The sequence below is a fragment of the Scatophagus argus genome, chromosome 6, assembly GCF_020382885.2.
Source record: "Scatophagus argus isolate fScaArg1 chromosome 6, fScaArg1.pri, whole genome shotgun sequence".
In the NCBI taxonomy this organism is placed as follows: Eukaryota; Metazoa; Chordata; class Actinopteri; family Scatophagidae; genus Scatophagus; species Scatophagus argus.
The window spans coordinates 15,538,874-15,558,766 of NC_058498.1; the positions used below are offsets into that span (position 1 = coordinate 15,538,874).

Here is a 19,893-nt window from a genome sequence, read left to right on the forward strand (position 1 = left end):
ATCTAAATATGTTTTAACTTGTATGGCATTTCAGTGATCCTGATGACATGAGGTAAAACGTGTAGCATTTCTGTTGCGGCGAGAGTATTGTTACTGTGATTGTGATTTGTCTTCAGCATGTTTTTTCTCATCGCTGCTCATAATTAACATCACTTCTTCATTTTTCTTTTCCAGGTGTTCTTGCATTTTTCTTCTTCACGCGTAAAATACCAGTCATTCAAGAGGAGGTGCCATCCCTAAATTACTTCTGGGTCCCCCTTGTGGTAAGGAATTAAACTGTGGGCTATTTAACAAGTAATTGTTCCAGTGATAACGACTGAATCAAGTTTGGAAGGATGGGATGTGTTTGTTCTAAATTGGACCCTTTACTGTGCGCTCAAATGTTGCTTAGCTTTATTTTAAACGTTCATAATTGAAAGTCTCTGGTTTAGTGAGTACATTAAAGTAGATTTTTGCAAAGGATGGCAGAGATGAAATTACATAACTGAGAACAGATTTAGAGTGTAGCCAGCTTGCTTCTCGGTGTTTCCATAACAGAGGGAAAATTTTGTTTTAGTTGTGAAAACTCCGTTTAACACCATTTCAGTTATTCCAGATTTAAATGTAGTCAGCAAACTCCTGCATACTGTTTAACAAAATGACATTTATATGTGACATTTTGGTGCTGGACCTTCAACTGGTAAATGCTGTGTGGCAATAAGATGCCTTCTTAAATAGGGAGTGGCTGTCAACTACACACATGAGTGTAACTGTACCACAAGCTTTCTACATAGGAGTAACTTCCAATAAAACGAACACTAACAGACCCAAAGGCTGAACTGCATCCATAGACAAGATATATTCCCAGATATTGCAGGTTATTGGAATGCAAATTGTTGTTGTTGCAGACATGCAAGACACGTTCCAGAGTTAAAGTTAATATTGCAGCACACTGACCGCGACCTGTTGATCCTTTCAGACGGTGATATTTGGATCCTACATGATTGCACACGGCTTTTTCAACGTCTATGCCATGTGTGTGGACACATTGTTCCTGTGCTTTTGTAAGTATGCTGTTGTTCTCAGTGCTTTGGACGACACTTTGTGAGAATACGACTATTTGTGCTGAGTCCTGCTCTGATGGTTAAAGAGGTCAAAGAGTTAAGTAGCTTGCCAGCATCTGAATCTCACTCTGTTCTTCTTTTGAACTGGTGTTAAACTGAGACTGATTCCTGCTGAGCTCTCTTTAATTCCTGCATGATCTTTTTGATAATGTTTCTCTACTAAGTCTTTGCTTTCCTTTCTCTTCCTGGCTGTCACTCTGTGCGCTGATATTCCTGCTCCTCCTCTCCTGTGCTGGGACTTTATCTCAGGCGAAGACCTGGAGAGGAATGATGGTACTCCCTCCAGGCCCTACTACATGTCTCCTGGCCTGCACAAGATCCTGCGCAAAGGAGAGGACAGTGCCAAAATATGCGCTGCCTCCTGAGCAATGTGCGGCCATTTTACTGAACTGTTGACTCTCACACTCTCTTCTCCATATCTGCTGTATGTGTGTGGGTGGGGGGGTGGGGGGTGGGGGTCTGCACATTTTAGAGCAAGTACTGTAGGGCTAAACATCAAAACTGGATGCATCCCAGCCAGATCTCCCCTGGATATAAAAGGACTTGCTTATACTTTACGGTTCCTCACAGGAAAAGGCACAGGGGACTAAAAAAAAAAGACCTCTGTTTACTTCCTCTCTTGAGCCAACTCAGATACTTGCCTTTTCTTTCTGCCATGCTTGCGTTCTTCTTTCTTTTTTCTTCTCTGTATTCTGCTGACCTCTGCCTTACTGAGAGGGTACATGTCAACTCACAGGATGGACGCACAGGCATTTTTACTCAAACAAACATGAGGACCTTAACATGTACAGATGCCACGGATGGACTGATATGGCACAAGGCGTCACCCTGAAAAAGTGGTGGACTTATGGGGCACCCTTTTGTCGCACTTTGGTCTTCTAGTGTAAAAGTGTATGCACTTTCACATATGGAAAAAGAACCATGTGATTAATTTCTTCTGTCTAGCATGATTATTTTGCTGGCTGTTGACGTTTACCATTGATTTTGTAGGTTACTTTGATCCACCATATTAACACAGGCACACAGATCCAAAAATGGTGTGTAATTCTGCACTTAGTGAAACAGGTTTCTGTTATTTTACATCACTTAAAGAAAAAAAAAAACGTCACAATCATTTCAAAGTTTCCATTATGGTCACAGATGTACTGTAAACCAGACAGACTTTTTGCGGGAGGTCAAGACTTCAAAAGACATTTTATGGATTTTTTTTCCTGTCTTTTTTCTTTTTTTTTTGTTTTTCTTAATATTTGAATCTGTCAGTTTTCAGGAAACTTCTGAATGCAGCCACTAGTTTATGTGCCTAGTTGTGAAAAAAAAAAAGAAAAAAAATGTTCCTCTTATTCAGTGGTTTTAGACCTAACACCAGGAACCTTTTGCGATACAGTTTATAAAAGGATGTCAAAGCCATTTTTTGGTAAATTTTTTTTATTGGATGGTTCGGATGTAGTGCTGTTTTAATACTAAGTATAATACACGCATCTGTCTGGAGGTTATTCAGTGTTCTTTTTGTACAGGAGAATTTTTGTATCAATGAAATCTAATGAAAATATGAATCCTTTTTTTTTTGAATAAACATAAACTGTTTGAGTATTGTCCAGTGCGTTTTCAAACTACTTTGCTTATTGTTTTAAAAAGAGAAGATGATCAGAAATATCAGGTTTTAACTTTGAGGTGCTAAGTGATTCTCTCAGCTGTGAGCTCAGTGTGTAACATATTCCTACTGCTGCCTCCTAGTGTGGGATCTGGAGGTGAACGACGGCTCTCCTGATCGACCCTTCTACATGAACCAAACCTTGCGGAGGATCCTTCACAAGGAGAACGTAAAGAAGCGGAGCAGGAAATAAACAAAAGATGAAAGGTGGGGGCAGGGGGAAGACTGACTGATTTGTTTACCAAAGTTTGGTAGAAGCCCATGTGTCAATAAGCATTTTGACAAACAAAATCTGAAAGTCTACACAAGTTGCCACTGTACACTATAATGGACAAACTTTAGATAAGCAGCTGTAATAATCAGAGTCATTCTTTGGTATTTACAGCCAACTGCAGGAGTCAGTTTGTCTAAAAAAGTTAATATTTTTGATGGTGTGCCAAGTCACACCAAGTTCTTGTAAATCTGTTTTTTTAAAATGCAGTTTGTTTTGTATGTTTTACAACCACAGCCATACTGCACAGTAGGTTTCTATTGTGATTTCTTTCTTTATTGAGTTTGGGGTAAACATAAGCTGTTTTTGCTCTTAATCTCCTGGAGTAACTGATCTTCACCACTAGGTGGCGCCAATCATCACCAGAAGTCTTCTGTGTACTGTTGCTGAGGTGTGAGTGCACTGCTTATTGAAGTAGTTTTCCTATGAAATGATCAAATGTTACCTCATCTATGTATTGTGTTATCACAGTTTTCGACCTCAAATTGTCTCACATTGAGAAACATGTTGTCCAGAGAGTGTCCAGTGTTTCATTATTTAATTGACAAGGACGCAGTGGCATAGCAGTCCGGCGTTTCACTCTTGAAGTGCCTTTTGTTTTTTGGAGTGGGGGGTTCTAGAATTGCCACATTGAGTGTGAAATTGCGTCTTGCAGCTCCACAGTTTACATTTGAAGATTCTTTCCTTTAATTTTTTTAAAACAACTTGCAAAAGGGATCGTCAGCAGCCAATGATGGAAGCTCTGTTCAGCAAATGTTGGGGTAGGAATGTACCAGTAGAAGTCAAAGGATGTTCTATCTTTAGTAGTTTAAAAAAAACATCACATATCCATAAAATCACAGGCTTATTGTCAGCAGCTACCTGTGTGTCAAGCCACCAAAAAATGCGGACCCTGTAGGCTACCTGTTAAATATGTGCTGTTGTTTTACTTTCTAACCTCCTAATACGATACATGAGTGTCACTCACAGCTGCTCTTAACGTGATATTCCCCTGTGCCTTAGTAATATTAGAGTCACGTTCTGTTTCTTGTACTCCAATACTACTAAGTTGTCACATCATAAAAAACATTACCAGACATTTCTGAAGGTACACCTGCGGTGTAAACCGCTTCTCTGTTGTCTGTTTCAACCGTTTCAACCACACCTGCATGAGCTAAGGACAAATGCAGTGCATGAAGCCTTTCCAACAAACAATAAGAGTCTTGTTATTTCTGTAGTGTGTGTACTCTGTGAAAGTTAACGTTTCACCTCAATTCTGAAGTTGATTGAGCAAAACGTAAGGCCAGCATTTCTTTTTGCAATTATGAACCTCATTTAAAACAGTGTTTTTGTGACTGGGTCTGATCCAAAGAGGGGCTGGTCCCATATTGTTGAGTTAGTTAGGTATTAGCCAAATAGGGCTTTGTTCATTAATCAATTTGATGATGATGATTTTTTTTTTTTTAACTTGCCGCATATGTAAGCACATGCATGTCACCAGACAAAGCCTATATGCTTTTCTGAAATGACTCATGCCGGGTCAGTTTGCCTCATTGTTTGTATTGCTGACGAACAAGGTTTAGGTGTCACCGGGCCGTTGGTCAGGTGACTGATGAAATAAATGAGCGTTGGAGCAGTTGGCAGTTTAACACACTGCGTCCTTGTATTTTGCAGACTTCAAACTTCTGGTGAGGTCTTCTTTTTTTCCTAAATGTAGTCATGCATCGCTTGGAATGATGCTCAGCTTCATATCTTTGAGATGTGACTCATGCTTGTGAGTCTTTGTACTATGTTTGTCAAAACTGAGAACCTGCCCTCATGGTGCCTCAGAGTGACAGCACTGCCAGACTTACACACCTTCTGCCCCCGTTTGAGCTGAGCACGCTTAAACACGTCCGACATAAGCATTCAATTAAAGCAAAACAACTCAGCTTGTGTATTTGAAAGGGAGAGAAATGGTGCATGTGGTGCTAAGTGTGGCATGTTATGCATATAGCACGTTGTTATTTCTTTTTATATATATATATATACTGAATAACTTCTGTACTCCCAGTTGTATTTTGTATCTTTGTGTGCATGCAGCTCAGGTTCAGTTTCAGCCCCATGAGGGTGAATACCTAAGATCTGATAAGTGAAGTAAAAACTGTGTTTTTATATGCCTCCCCCTCCCTCCCTTGTCTGGAAATTAGATTCTTTTGGTCAACCACAGTCAACAAGTAGACACAAGTAAAACTTGTGCGTCAGTTTTCTTACCACAAACTCTTAAAAGTTGAACTCTGAAATGCAGTGCTTGAACCTGTCGAAACTGTTTTATTTATTGTTGCTCATTTGTGCAGAAAAGCCTGTCATATATTTATTTATACAGTAAAAGTTGCATGTTTTTAACAGAATATATTGCTTGTATGTCTACTCAAATATAGATGTGTTTTTTTACTTCTATTTTTATCAATAAATTGTTTACTCTACGACGCAGTTACCTCCTGAATTCAAAATATGCAGACCGATGTCCAAACGCAGCACCGCGTCAGCTGTTGTGTAAAGTATCTCCTTTCATTCATTCATCTCACAGGTTTGTGAAAGTAAACATTTATTTTGAAAACAGACTTCACACACAATAAATAAATTAAATTGCAATATTCAAACACAAACAATTTCAAGTTCGCCTTCATAATGAGTTGACATTTTGCGTCTGGTGGCTTTCACTTAAGAGAAGCATGCTCAAACTGTATCACCAACTACACAAACAAATAGAAATCTATAATGTCATATGTAACAATTCTATGAGGTACACTGAAACCTTTCCTTTTCCACATTCTACAGTACACTTAGGACTGTAAATCACGGTCATCCATAATATACTCAACAGTGACTCAAGTGTTTTCAAAGGATGTCGACATAAAGGAAAGGAAAGGTTTTATTGTTCACTTAAAATGAAATTATATTTACCATGGAGATGTGAATACTGCGGCTGCTCGCAACGAACCATCGCTAGTGAAGTCTGAGGCAGCTGTGTGTGTGTGCGTGTGTGTATGAGTGAGAGAGAGAGAGAGAGAGCAGCTCAGGCGTGAGACACGGGCAGAGAGGTCATGGCGTGGGCAGGCAGCAGCGGTTGAAACATGGATGGAGGAGAATGTACTGTGGGCACACAGAGAGCACTGAAGTCATTACAGTTTCCTTTCAAATATGTTAAAATATACATAGATTTTTTTTTTCTAATTAAGACATGGGTAAAAGGTTCACATCATATTCTGTCTTGGTTGAATATTGTTACACAGTGTTCACGGCAATATAAAAATCCTGATTATTTGAATGCTACATTATTAAAATCATCTCTGTATCCCAAAAACAAATGTCTTTGTGAACGATTTTATATTTCTTCTTCTAAACTCTTGATGACAGGTAGGACCATAAAAATACACAAAAAAAAAAAAAAATCAGAAATGTTAGATTTCTAGAACCCAACCTACTAAACCTGACCGTACTAGTGAAGTACTACACTACTAACGTACTACAGTAAAGTGTGTGTAGATAACCATCTGATTTTACATTTGTTTTCCTTCACGTCAGTGTATGGACAAGTCTGAAAGAGATTTTTAGTTGTTGCTCAAATGTTACATCAAATCATCAGCAAATAAACTAAATATTTTTCTTTGGCTCCATTTTTACCACTCACTTCCTCTTCCATTGAGGATACTGTAAGTTTGATTTAACAAAACCAGGGCCGATAAATAATTTCATTGTAACAATTAAATAAAATAATAAATTAGTAATTTGTTGTATATATCTAAATAAACCAAATGGGTGGGTCTTTCTTTGCTTCTTTTCATGAAACTCATTTCACTTCTAAATTTGGTTTTCAGATAATTCACATGTAAGATTCCAAAAGGGAGAAAGCACATTTAACCTGTATTAACCTGTTTTTTTTATTATTATTTCTCATTTTGTATCACATGTAAAACATTCACATTCATGTGGGTTTGGGGCATTCGCTACATACAGAGAAAAACACGGGAAACATGAAGAAAAAGCTGGTGCTCACTGTCTATGAAGGAGTGCAGTGCAGAGAGCATTGATCCCTCTGGGCCCCCGTAGGTTGTGTACTGCAGCTCCTCGGGGGTCGGGGTGGGCTGGGACAGGCGGCTGGGCTGCAGTGAGGTCATGGGGGTGCTGGAGGTGTGGTTGGGGCTAACGTGCTTCTTGTGGCGTGCTCGGCAGTTCTGGAACCACACCTGAGGTAATAGGACAAACGCCTTATTTAGCGCTGCATTTGGAAGTGACAAACACCACGAAGATGGATGCTGTGCGCAGTTATGTCAGCTTGTGAGCTGTACGAGCTCACTTCAGATTTGGCATACATCCTTATCAGAGACACTAGCAACTGAGCACATTTACATAAGTACTACACCAAGTATAATTTTGAAGTATTTGTGCTTTACTTGAATATGTCCATTTAATGCCACGTTGCACTTCTACTTAGCTACGTTTCAGATTAAGATGTTGTAGGCTACTTTGTGTATGTATGTATATATATGTAATATTCTGTTGATTGATATTTTCATACAATTAAAAACATTTGATCAGCTATATGCAATGCACTGTTGAAGACAGAGCAATGCAGCAGAATATAAAGTATTCATAGCTACCTAATTCAGCAATAACCATAAATCAGTAATGCAGTAATAGTATGGATGATGCAGTGAAGACTCAGTCAGCTATCCAGATATAAAACATTTAGGTTTGATCTGGATAAACTGCAGGCTTTTGATGTTTCTTTTCTTTTTTCTGCCATTCAGTGTGTAATTTGTGTAAAATTTAACACATAAATATGTTATTTAATGGTAAATCTGATTTTTTTTTTCCTTTGGTTTTGTACATGTGTCAACAGCAAATGTGTACTATGCAAATATACCTCATTAGTGGCTGAGTTTTAACTTTTAACTAACTTGCTTATCTGTACATCCACCGACCTGTATGACTCTTCGACTGAGGCCCGTCTGCTCCGCAAGTTTCTGCAACGTTTGAGCATCGGGGTTGTTGTCCTGAGCAAACTGGGCCTGCATCACCTGCATGTTCAGAGGTAGCAGAAAATTATTCAAATAACAGACAGACTGAATTAGAATATATATATATACATTAAAATTACTTTAAGTAACAGAAAATATAAACATTATAAGTCACTTAGTACATCTATCTTGGTCTAACTTTTACCTACCTAAATTTTAGTACTCGAACAATCCACATAATTATTATTAAATATGATATCATTTAAAAACTTAATTTTTGTTTTACTCTGTATCACATTTTTATTAATTGACACAAGTGCTAATCTATCAGCGCTGGCAACGCTGTAGAGACTGACATTAGGCTGATTTTTAACATATAGTTGCTACCCATGCCACTATATAACAATTATCTTTAAGTAGCATTTTAAAATTATAAATCGTTCACTTGAACAAATGAAGAAGTGTAGTGCAGAACTTAAAATATTTCTAATTCTAATTTTAGAGCACCAGGCCAATGTTCTTCAGCTTATTTTCAATGCCAAATAATAATGTTAGAATAAATAAACAACTTAGTGTTTCTCCAGTATAATCTTATTGTCTTGTATTTATTTGTCAGTGAGATGTGACGTTGGAGGTTAACCTGCAGCTGGTCGGCAGTGAAGCTGGTCCGGGCTCTCTTGGAGGGTTTAGGCTGGTTAAGCTCCTGTTCGGTGGGCACGGCCCCCTCCATGTTAACACTGTTCCCTGCAGCAAGAGCAGATTCTCATGTTAAAGCATCTTGAAATATTTAGCATCTAATTAGAAATATATGCAATAGCCATATTTTAGCAGGCCATTTTTTAAAAAAAGGGTCTTCACTTCACTTTGATTTCCAATAGGTACATTATGAACAGGACTGCCGGAAAACCTATGCACATGCGATTTAGGCCTTTTAATAACTTCCATATGAACCTAATCTGTTATTAATAAAAGAAAGGAAATGACTTTTCTTTCAGTAACGTGCAAGGAATTACAGATTTTGTGATAAAGATTTGTGATATTTGATAAATCTTTGATTTTTTTTTTAAGACAGTAAAGGAAATATTGCGTCTTTTTTGTGGTCAAATGTGTCAAATATGAACAGGAGTTAAGTTCGGCCTACTGTTCCGGCCTCTGTGCCAGAACATTACAGTAAAAACAATATTCCCGGCATTTTGGGGTATAAGAACCGGACTCCCTCATCGGCCGGCTCACCTTTCTCTACGGCCCGCTTCAGGTTGTCCAGCATGCAGTCGTAGTGGACCCGGCAGAGCACCTTCTCCTCCACCAGAGCGAACTCCTCCCCGGTGGACAGCTGCCTCTTACAGGAGAAGCAGGCGAAGCAGGCCAGGTGGTACACGTTTCCCTTCGCTCGGCGGACCCAGTCTGTGGAGTGGATGTTGCGGCCGCAGCAGGCGCACCAGGTGCCGTATCTTCTGCAGGTGAAGGTCACGGTGAGCAAATCAGACACCCACACATGAGTGCAGTTAAAGGCTAAAACACTGAAGAGATGTGTTTTTAACTTTATTTTGGACTCTAGCTATCTATTTATCTTTAATTTGTGACAGTAAAGAGTTTAAGTCTGGCGATTCATGTTTTCTTAAGGACAAATCCGCTTCACCGCGCAATATTTGAATAGAAATGCATTTAACGACCATCAACCAATGTAAATAATCCAACTGAATTGACGAACTCAGGAAGAAGTCCAGCAACTATTAACAGTTTATTTTTGTCATCATCATCATCATCAATGGTTCGTTTTCCGTGACATCGAAACCACCATGAATAAAAAAAATCGATGCACATACCGAAAGTAATCCAGTTTACAGAAAACCTCTTTGTCTTTGATGTAACAGCTCGTGTGGCTGCCAAGCGAAGTCTGGCACACGCTGCAGGAGAGACAGCGCACATGCCAGCACAAGTCGTTAACCTAAAGCCGAGACAGGAGAAATTAGGCAAAGTCAATCAGTCGTCCAAAGGTATGGGCTTGTTGTATACACACGCAGGTGACGTCCGCGAGCTGTTTAAAAACACACACACAAATCCATGAGGAAGAAAAAAAAAAGTCCATGATGCAAAGTTCGATGAAAGACAGTCCTAGACAGAAAAAAAAAACAAACTTAACATATAAAGCGGAGCTGGAAGAGTTTACCTTTAATAAATATTTGTCCACAATTTCCTCGTTGCAGCTCGCACACACGGCTCTTCCTAACAGAGGTGCGGAAGCCATCGCCTGCAGTGCCGACGCCTCTTCATCCAAAACTTCCACCGGCGCGCCCTGAAGGGATCAGAGCCGCGCTTAGTGCGACATTATGCACAGGGACGCGACCTAAAGCTTAGGTTACATAGGCCAAGTATGTTTGAACTCCAACTGCTTCTGTCGCCGACTTAAACAGTGTGTTAAGATGTGTGTTAAGTTCAGATTCTAGTTTTTCTGGTTTTAAACATTTGCGTCAATCTCTTGACACAAACGTGACAGAGTAAAGTCCGTTTAGGGAATAGTAGCCGATATCTATTACAATAAAAGAACTTAAAACAAACAAAATCTCTGTTGAAACGCAGTGGATTTTTGTCATTCGTTAGGCCTGCTAAAAGTTTGGTTTGCTTTTAAGAGCTTCGTCCCTTGATGTCTTTTTTTTTAGGAAATCGAGCACGAATTTTCTAATTTTGTTGTCCACGTGTTTTTCCTCTTCCAAAATTGGCGGAAACTTGTTAATTAATTCTCAACACGAGAATAAAACAAGTTTGAGCTACAACAGTTAATTCCTACCATTATGTCTCTCCTGTCCTCAGTGCATTTGCCCAACAGCTCTTCGTCTCCTTTGCAGTCTTCACACATGACGAGAAGCTACGGCGGGGAAGAGGATGCTGGTCTGTCAGACTGCAGCAGCTGCCTTAAATGCCCCCTGCTCCATCCCATAAATATCATGCCTTTCACTTTTCACCATGACAACGCCCGGCGATTACCAAAATGACATTTAAAAGAGAAGGATAGTCATTACTTACAAAAACAGACAACACTTGAGCTAACACTTATCCTATGTGCATTATGTTCTTGAGATCTGCATTTGTGATTCAGCAACTGCTCGCTGCGTGCGCGCGCGCCGCGGTTAAAGCCCAACGCGACAATTTCACGTGTCAATCAAATAACCAGCGCGAGGTCTCAAGGAAAAGGGGATTGATTTTTTTAATAACAGCAATTAAAAAGGCTAAGTTCGCCACAAACGTCTAACCGGGGCAACCAAAAGGTGAAGAGGTCTCATTAACTACTTGAGTTTTAATTGCAGAATTCAAGGAGGGGTAATTTTCTTCGACATTTCTTCAAATTGTGAAAATACTGAGCTGTCAGCGTGTGGACGGCCGGCTTTAATGACAGGCTGGAGCCCACTTTGATTTGATTGGCGAAGCAATTTTCGACTAATATTTAATCTCCGACGGCCTACAGTGTGTACACCGACTCCCACCTCAACCTGCTGCTACGAAACACGCGCCTGTCTTTGAATGTCATGACTCACCTCATCGTTGGACAACAGAGATCCGTTATCGCCCTCGCTAACGGTGCAGCAGTCTGCTTTTATTTCACTTTTCCAGCGCATGTTTGTGTCCCGGGGTTTCAAAGTAAAAGTGCCGTTATTCTCTCGCGCTCCCCCAGGATTCCTCGGTCAGTCTGCCCTGAGTTGTTTGCAGAGGGTGGATCATAATTCATATTTCCCTGTCCTCTTTGGCCGCGCCTCCCTTTGGAAAGAAACTTGCTGGGTGGTTTAATTCAAGCTTTGTCGAAAGAAAAAAAAAAAAGTCTGTCACGGTTATAGTTTTACAAATATTTTCGAATACACGTTTGACTGAAGTTCTCCTGAGATGGCACACAGACAACCCTGTGCAATTTATTGGATACAATCTACCATATTTACTCAAGAGCTTTACGTAGGCTAAATTTAATCCTGAGGTACTTCAGGCTTGCTTTTGAGTATTCTAATTCTAATCCTTACTTTTTACTCCACTATATTTGACAGCTGTAGTCACTGGTTCACATTATGATTTTATTTTTATTTGTGATTAAGTGCCAGTTCGCTCTCGGTGAACTAAAAGTAACCGAGCTTCAGCCAGCTAATATTTTATATGTTTAGTTTACACTTTGGCCAGATTAGTCTGTTGTGGTTTCCAATCTTACTTGGCCTTAAAATGAGAAATGAGGGGCAATGTTGATTTGCAGCCCCTCATCACTTGCAAACTGAATTGTGACCAATTCAACATAAAAGTGATATATATGTACTGTATATCAGTATATATACAGTGGAGAAGGGGCTTGTGATCGGAGTGTTGCTGGTTCAATGTGGTGGAGTGATTAATGCAAAAAATGCCCCCCCCTCCCAATTAGCCGACTGATGTGCCCTTGAGCAAGGTACTTAAGCCCCAATTTGCTCCCTGGGTGGATAGTGGCAGCCCACTGCTCCTGTGTGTGTTTCACTGCATGTAATTTGCTGTGTGTTGCACGTGTGTGTTCAACTAAGGATGGGTTAAATGCAGAAGACAAATTCAGTGTGTGTATGTAAAAATACATATACAGACAAGACAACTTTATTTGTATAGCCCATTTTTACAAGCAGTTTGTCTCAAGGCCCAGAGATTTAAAAAGAAAGAAAATATTATACTGAAATCTTGAGACCCCTAAAAATTTATCTTGCGACTCTTGTTGAGGTAAGTGAAGTTGGGACCCACTGTGCCATGAGTCTGGGTCCCTGCTATATGAATGGACCACTATTAAATTCAATGTGACCCGTTCTCCTGTGGTGGAATGAATACCTGATTTCCATTGACTTTGAATACATTGATTTAAAGCTCTTTGAAACAGATTTTGTCACAGGGTTGCTCCAGTGGTGCGATTCACGACACATTTACATATTTACAGTGAGTGCTGAAACTAGCTGACTTGCAGTAAACAGAAGCACATTAACTGTGTCTGAGTCAACATTACACATTATTTCTCTTATTCTTTAAAAAAGAAAAACTTGCTCTCACATCTACACAGTCCGTCTGAGGTTGATTGATCAGAGCAGAGCCCCCCCCCACATGTTAATGTTATCACTTGCACCAACCTTCTCTGTCTTCAACAGTGGTGCAAGAAGAATTCAGATCCTTCAACTTAAGTAAAAGTAGAAATATCACCGTGTCAAAATACTTCAGGTAAAAACAACGGTATTTTTATCAGACTTTAGTATTTCAAATTGAAAGTAGGCTACTAAAAATGTCCCACGCTATCATACACAATTAGATGTTGTGAAAGCAGAGATAAGTTTAACTAGACAATATTCAATGTGTCCCTCGGAAGCCTTGTTGATTCATAAAGTACTGTGGTACAAACTAAAACAAAAAGCTTTTACTCTAATGTCCTGGAGACGCCACTGCAGGCCCTGTTTAACAACTCACAAAACATACTTAACATTGTTCTTCTTAGCTTCTTGACTTTTCCTCATTTTATGACAAATGTGACATTCTCTTGCACCTGAATGTCTTTTTGGCAAAAAGAGAGGACGTATATGTTACTACAGAAACAGCATGACACATAAAACAGTGAACATTTCCTTATTTGGCGTATTAACACTGCACGGTTGTTGCAAAAGGAGGAGGAATCTCTTCAGTATTCTTCTACATGTTGGGTTTAAGGCCAGATGAAAGGGTGAAAAAATGAAAGGGAAAAATATTGTTTGATTTTGCAGTTATCATCATTATTGTGCATCAGAGAGGTCTGTAGGAACCCAAACGATCAGGAAGTCAAGCCAGTGTCAACTAAACACAAGGGTTTCACGGACTCGAGTGAATGTACTTCATTACTCCCCGACGCCTGCTCTTTGGCCCTCTGAGTGTTTTGGCCTGTTCAGCTGCATGGCAAAACAGAAAACCAGGCGGGCCGCCTGCTTTAAGTCGGTATATAAATCGTTTCGACTTTCAGGCCACGTCCAGACAGTGACAGGGGACACTGTGTGTGGTTTCTGTGGTAATGCAGGTACGTTACCAGGATCAGAAGGACAGGAGTGACAGAAAACACACAGTTGCCCATTGGTTTCTTTTTTATCTTTTATCACTTATTCATTCAACCCAGCCGCTCACGCAATCCCACCCATTCCATCCCAGCCACATACGCACACACACACACACACACACACAAATAGCAAATGGCAGACCTGCACTGGCATGAGTCTGGATCTGTATCGCACCATCTCAGAGGGATAAAGGAGTTAGCGTGCCTCCATCGAGATATGTCCTGTTCCACCTGGTGGAGATGAATGCTTTTTTTTTTTTTTTTTTTTTTTTTTAAATCAGATAACACATCTCAAGCATTGCAAGCGGGAGAACAGACAGTTCACTGAAGCAGCCTGTGAGACAGCCACTCTCTGTAACACTTTTATGTACGAAAAAGTCCTGGGAAGCTGCTTTACTTTGGCCTCTGTGATGAGTTCAGATACAGAGGTCAAAGGTGGGATGTACTGCCAGCTAGACAGCCTTACTGTTATGTATAATACCAAAACACATAATTCCTACATATCCAGCAATTTTTTTCATGAAAAGACTTTTCTTTACTCGGACATGAAAAGTCTTTATCACTCCAACGCACCATCTGTAACATACCTGATATGACCACAGACGGTGGGAAAGATCTGAGTGTGTAACAGCAGCATGTTTTCATTTTCCACATTTCATGGCTGACTTCATAAATGTTTTGCGTGATGTGGACCAGACAAAAACAAATGTCTCATCTGTCAGCGTAATCGCAAACTTGTTAAACTGCTGCCGTTGCTTTACATCTGTCTGTGAGCGGGGCCGCTGATGTACGATCAATAAATACTCCATCATTCGGCATGAGAGGTAGAAAGCAGCTAGTTTAGACAAAATCATGCAACCTTAAAGTGTTACAGCAGCAAACAAAAGCTGCTTTAATAGTCAACTTTAATTTCCATTATCAGAATTTACATTCAACTGACTGAGACTGTGAATATGTTGGGATGGTCTGCTAGCTGTTCTTAACCCAAACGATCAGTTTTGGGGTCTTTGAGACCCTGCCTCCCTCTACGAGAACACAGGTCAGTAACACTGTTTTATCAGCTTAGTACTTAATCTGCTTACCTAATTAGATGGGAATTGCTAACATTATTTTAAACTGACATTTTTCAGAAGTCTGCAACAGAAAGTGACCCATTTCATCCGTTTGGGTTAGACGTGTTTGAAAGCGGTATATTCTATGTCTGTGTGTCTTGAATATTGTTTAAAGTTTGTTCACTGAAGCTTGAAGCAGGAAGTTTTTATCTCTCTGGGATTTAATTGACCCTAAACATAGGTAACATAACTATGTAGCATAACATAGACAGGATATTTATTTGTCTGTGGTTTTTCTGGCAGACAAATTGGATAGATATTTGGATATACACAACTCGTATAAAATATGAAACTTGTCATACTTCCTTATTTACCATGACGTGGTGGTTTCTGGATTTTGACATCAAATGTGCAAGTTTTGCCAGAGGCAAACAGATATGTGATCCCTTTGATAATTTTCTTTATTTTATGTTTTCATAACAACATGACAGACTAATAAAATGAAATGAAATTAAAAAGTAGAGTCCAATGCTGGTTGTTTGAATCACTCTCATTAACCCACAAAGGCTCAGGAAGACGTACTGCCAATCTCCAAACCAGAAATGTACACGAATGAAAATACTGAAACCATTCACATCCAAAGTGAAGCGCTTTTTTTAACTTAGAAAAGTTTAATTTAAGAAGACAAATACAGAAAGAAAAAGGAGTGTGTGACACTCTGTCTTAGAAAAGCGATGAGCGCTTGGCCCCGACGAGCCTCTGCGAAAACCTCCTAATTTGCTACTTCCACATGGACCTTTGCTTTCTTTGGGGCTGCACCTACTCATTTATTTCATTGAAATCAGTGCGAATTGGGGTGGTTTACAATTGACACAACGAGTTTGGCATGACCTTTTCTCCTTGCTGTAAATGGGTACTCATGGAGTCTGAAGGGGGAGGTGGGGTGCTGGTGGAGGGTTGAGGGGAGGTTTGTGGGGGGAGGAGGGGGGTGGGGGTACGTTGGCTGGGGGCCAATGGGGGGATTGGGTGGAAATCACAGCAGTGAAAATGGCAGTGCAGTGAAAGAGGGGCCTGATTGCATTGGGACGGCATGCGAGAGGGAGCAGCATGCTCAGCCCAATCAGAGCGACATAAGGAAAAAGTGCTCTTATCAACGAGTAATGGCCCACTTGACAATCACACAGGGACAAAACTGCTCTATTTAACACTGATTGCAAAAACTGCTGCCCCCCCATCTCAGAGCCGCATGACTCCCCGACATCTCCCCACCACCTCCCAGCTTACAGCCAAGACCCTTTCCTGAATGGAATTTATTATCACCCCTCCCCTATTTCTACGCTAATTGTTATTTTAAGACTTAGGTTGTGTATTAGGCATTTAGTGTTGGTGAAATGCCTGCCTTGATTACTGTGTTTATTGCGAGCATTGAAGGAATATCTGCCTCATGTTCCACCAGCTTGACAGGTAGTGAATGTTTAAACAGGTATCACATACCTGCCTGTTCAACTTTGTTCATGTTCGCTGTTCAGTGTGTGAGACAGCTGCTGCAGTGCACATCTGTCCACTGTTCAGCCACAGTGTTTAATAGAATACTCTATAGCTATTTTAGTTTCACTCGCTGTTTTGAATTCTTAAGATCTTGTTTTACATTCATTTACAAAGTAGAGCATGTGTATCTTGATTTTGTGAGTCCCAATCTCACCTCATCAAGCTGCTCTTATTTCTTTAAAGTTGTTTAAGGATACTAAAATAACCTTTTTGCACTGTGTGTGTAATAATAATACTAACTTTTGCAGTTATTCAGCTCATGTTTCAAGACTTTAATTTGATAATTAAGCATTTAAACAGTGCTTTCTAGAGTTCGCAGCATGAATAAAATAAGCAATATGTCTTATAACTAAAATCATAGTGGTTATGCAAACAAATGCACACTGATCCACTAGTTGCTACAAACACAGATGGTATCTGTGTCTCTGAATGTCATGACGTAGTGCTAAATGACAAAAACTGTGATATTAAAAAATGAAACAAGATACGATAATATTGTTTTATGGTTGCACTGGTTGTACTTTTGCACAGCTATATTTAAAGGTTCTCTCTCTGTCTCACCTGTATTTTAATATATTTCCAAAAGAGAAAAGTAAACTTTAAGATGTATTTTACTGGTTATCCTAAATTCTTCTGGTCATGATAATCCTGTAGCAAAGATGTGATATTGTGGCAGCCCTACCTGTGACTCATGGTACCACTCCTCTTATTTTATTTTGTTTTTTTTCCTTTCTGGTCGCCTCAAACATCCACAGGTGTGTGTGTTGGCGTCTTGGTGAGAAACGGGGGGTAAAGAGAGGGATGTAGAGATGCTGGTGAGTTTGGATGGGCAGCAAACACAAAGACGAGGTGCCTTTGGTGTGAAAATCTCACATCCACCTTGAAAAGCTCGGTCAGTGAAAAGAGAACAGAAAATTGCAATAAAAATATGTATATTAAGATCTCTTACTACTTCTGCTTTATTTGCTTGTTTATTTGTATTAGTTTTTTATGTTTTTACGTTGTTTTTTTTATTTGTTTTCTATTGTCAATTAGGCAAAATGCATTTCAGGAGATGTTTTTGAGCCCAGTGCATGACAACAACAGTCAACTGCGTGGATGTTCACATGAATCAAATGGTTTGATGAATCACAATTAAAAACGGTGTTAAAAACAGTGAAAGGCTTTTTCTTGAAGCCATGAAGACTTATTAACCATTCATGTACTCAATACATCACTTCATGTTAGCACACACAGTTCAGTGTATGTATTTCTTTGGTGTCTTGTCTCCAGTCTTTAGAGGTAATAAAAAATATCCAACCTTTTGTTTTTCAGTATGTGAGAGAAGGTCTGCAGATGCAAATGGTCATGACTCAGTTAAAGAATAAATACCCAGAGTGCCAACTCATTTCAGCAGCTTGTTGACCACACGTATGCACATGCACATGCACATGCACACAAACAAGTATGAGTACTTGTATGCAGCATGCAGACATCAAGTACCAAATAAATCAGTGCATAAGTAATTAATACAAAGACATCCTCTTTCCCTGCATTTCCTTTTCCTTTAGCACAATTTAAGCTTTTTTGCTTTGTTATTCTGTCTGTATGTACCGCACATTATTTCTTTTTGTTCACTTTGTAGCCACCGTACCCCATCTACTTTAATTTTAAAAATAAATAAAAAGTATCTGGATTTGTAAGAGAAGGGGAGTGCTGGGTCTATTATTGAAACGTGGTTTGAAATCAAATGCTGACTGTCATGACTGCATACTGCCACATTTGAGCCAAACAAGACATCTTTTATAGCAGGACAACAACGTGTTGAAGCAGACCGTGGGTCCAACCTCTGATGTTCAACATCATCCTCAAGTGTCCCTGAGAAAGTGCCCCTGAAGCCCCCCTCTGACTTCTCTGCGAGCTTGTACTTCATGTCACACATTTCAAAATCGTTTCAAAACTCAAAATCGTTGTCGCCACTGCGTTCCTGTGTTTCCTGTTGCATATTTGAACAGGATGGCTGTCAAGTAAAAGACACAACCTCAGAACAATCCTCTTCTTTTTCTTCCAAATGTATTCATCAGTGATCCTTGAGGAGCTTTGTTGCCTCTTCACACAGAAACACGGCTCCTCTTACTGGTCAGCACTGGAACTGACAAAACATCCATCGGCTGTGAAAATGAGCTTGAGTTTATGCCACAAAATCCACAGGTTTTTGTCTGACACATTGTGTGGTGTATTTATCCAGTATGAAGGCGGTGAGACAGACAGCAGCAACCAGAGCCAGCACACGTTTCATACAGAAGCTTTGACCCAATGATTATCTGTTGCATATCATTAACGTAGCTCTTCTTTACTTAATTTCACGTTAAGAGATGACTTGTATTGTCACTGCACTAATGAAATGTGTGAAAATGATGCTGTGTCCATGCAAAAACAATTTTCCACTTTTCCACAAGGGGGCCACAGAGGACCTGCAGCTGGAGCTCATCCTGCTAAACTATGAGTTTATTTTCTGTGAGCTTTGCCACTCAATCATGTTGTTCTCATTGTGCTGGGAAGTCGACTGTTTACATGTTTTAATGCCTTTACGATCAGAGACCAGAGCCGTGATATAACAGTGCTATAGGGACTTGATGGCCACCATACAGTGACAATATACAGCACCACCGTCTCTACAAGTACCGTGAGTCACTTTAAAGTGGTCACTATTCTGCCTGCTTTTATTTAGCTGTTAACTATTGTTGCTTACGATATCGAACACAGTGACTAATAATTACACTGTGACCCTGAGGATAAAGCTTTGTTTAGACCTTTAAACCAGTTTGGGCTTCTTGTCTCCTTTTAGATCTCTCACATAGTTTCATTTAGGTAATTGTTGGGGGGTCACATAGATAAGATGATCCAGTATTTCTCAAAGAGGCAAAGATTAGATTTTTGCATTAAACATCTCATAACCTGTAATATTTATCTGGTAACCATTTGGACGGGGCCCAACCTCTGGGTTAAACTAAGCTATCTATCAATCTAACTAGCTACAGTCAACCATGGTTTGTAATTGTAAAAAAAAAAAAAGAAAAAAAAAAGGTATTTCTCCAGTGTACTGGTATGTTTACTTAAGTAAAGTGACAATTATTAAAAATAAAAAGTATAAACGGAGATCTATAGTTTAGATAGGAATGCTTGTCACGTTCTCTTTGAGGTTGGTTGTCACATGACACATGTGAGGCTGACTGACAAAATGGGAAG

General features: G+C 39.7%; 2 protein-coding genes across 7 annotated transcripts in view; one reads left to right on the plus strand and one right to left on the minus strand.

Annotated features, from left to right (window-relative positions):
• slc44a5b (solute carrier family 44 member 5b) overlaps window positions 1–9,399 on the plus strand; it is a 35,942-nt gene extending 26,543 nt beyond the window's left edge. The window contains exons 20-23 of one of the 3 annotated variants that reach the window (XM_046391338.1): window positions 175–263; window positions 959–1,043; window positions 2,838–2,961; window positions 9,263–9,399. In XM_046391338.1, the coding sequence (XP_046247294.1) occupies window positions 175–263; window positions 959–1,043; window positions 2,838–2,947 (284 nt within the window). In that variant the 3' untranslated portion in view covers window positions 2,948–2,961; window positions 9,263–9,399. Of the gene's footprint in view, window positions 1–174; window positions 264–958; window positions 1,044–1,352; window positions 2,792–2,837; window positions 5,473–9,262 lie in introns of those variants that run through there. The other 2 variants (XM_046391335.1, XM_046391337.1) reach the window with 2 other exon arrangements.
• LOC124060410 (LIM/homeobox protein Lhx8) lies at window positions 5,558–11,766 on the minus strand. Of its 4 annotated transcripts, none has more exons than XM_046391342.1 (9): window positions 11,541–11,766; window positions 10,796–10,873; window positions 10,178–10,303; window positions 9,834–9,955; window positions 9,241–9,458; window positions 8,648–8,751; window positions 7,972–8,067; window positions 7,044–7,233; window positions 5,558–6,139 (listed from the first exon to the last, which is right to left on the minus strand). In XM_046391342.1, the coding sequence occupies exons 1-9, from the start codon at window positions 11,619–11,621 to the stop codon at window positions 6,063–6,065; spliced, it is 1,092 nt and encodes a 363-aa protein (XP_046247298.1). In that variant the 5' UTR covers window positions 11,622–11,766; the 3' UTR covers window positions 5,558–6,062. The 4 variants fall into 4 exon arrangements, with proteins under 4 accessions (XP_046247298.1, XP_046247297.1, XP_046247300.1 ...); XM_046391341.1 differs by having other exon boundaries at window positions 9,241–9,461; window positions 11,541–11,756; XM_046391344.1 differs by having other exon boundaries at window positions 5,559–6,139; window positions 9,241–9,461; window positions 10,796–10,962; window positions 11,541–11,658.
• Window positions 11,767–19,893: the final 8,127 nt, after the last annotated feature.

Bases quoted from the DNA above. Each gene is read 5' to 3' on its own strand.
- LOC124060410 (XM_046391341.1), bottom strand. From the start codon at position 11,621: ATGCGCTGGAAAAGTGAAATAAAAGCAGACTGCTGCACCGTTAGCGAG. The intron at 9,956-10,177 runs GTAAACTCTTCC...TCTCGGCTTTAG, and splicing joins TGGACAAATATTTATTAAAG to GTTAACGACTTGTGCTGGCA. The intron at 8,068-8,647 runs GTTAACCTCCAA...CTGAACATGCAG, and splicing joins TCACTGCCGACCAGCTGCAG to GTGATGCAGGCCCAGTTTGC.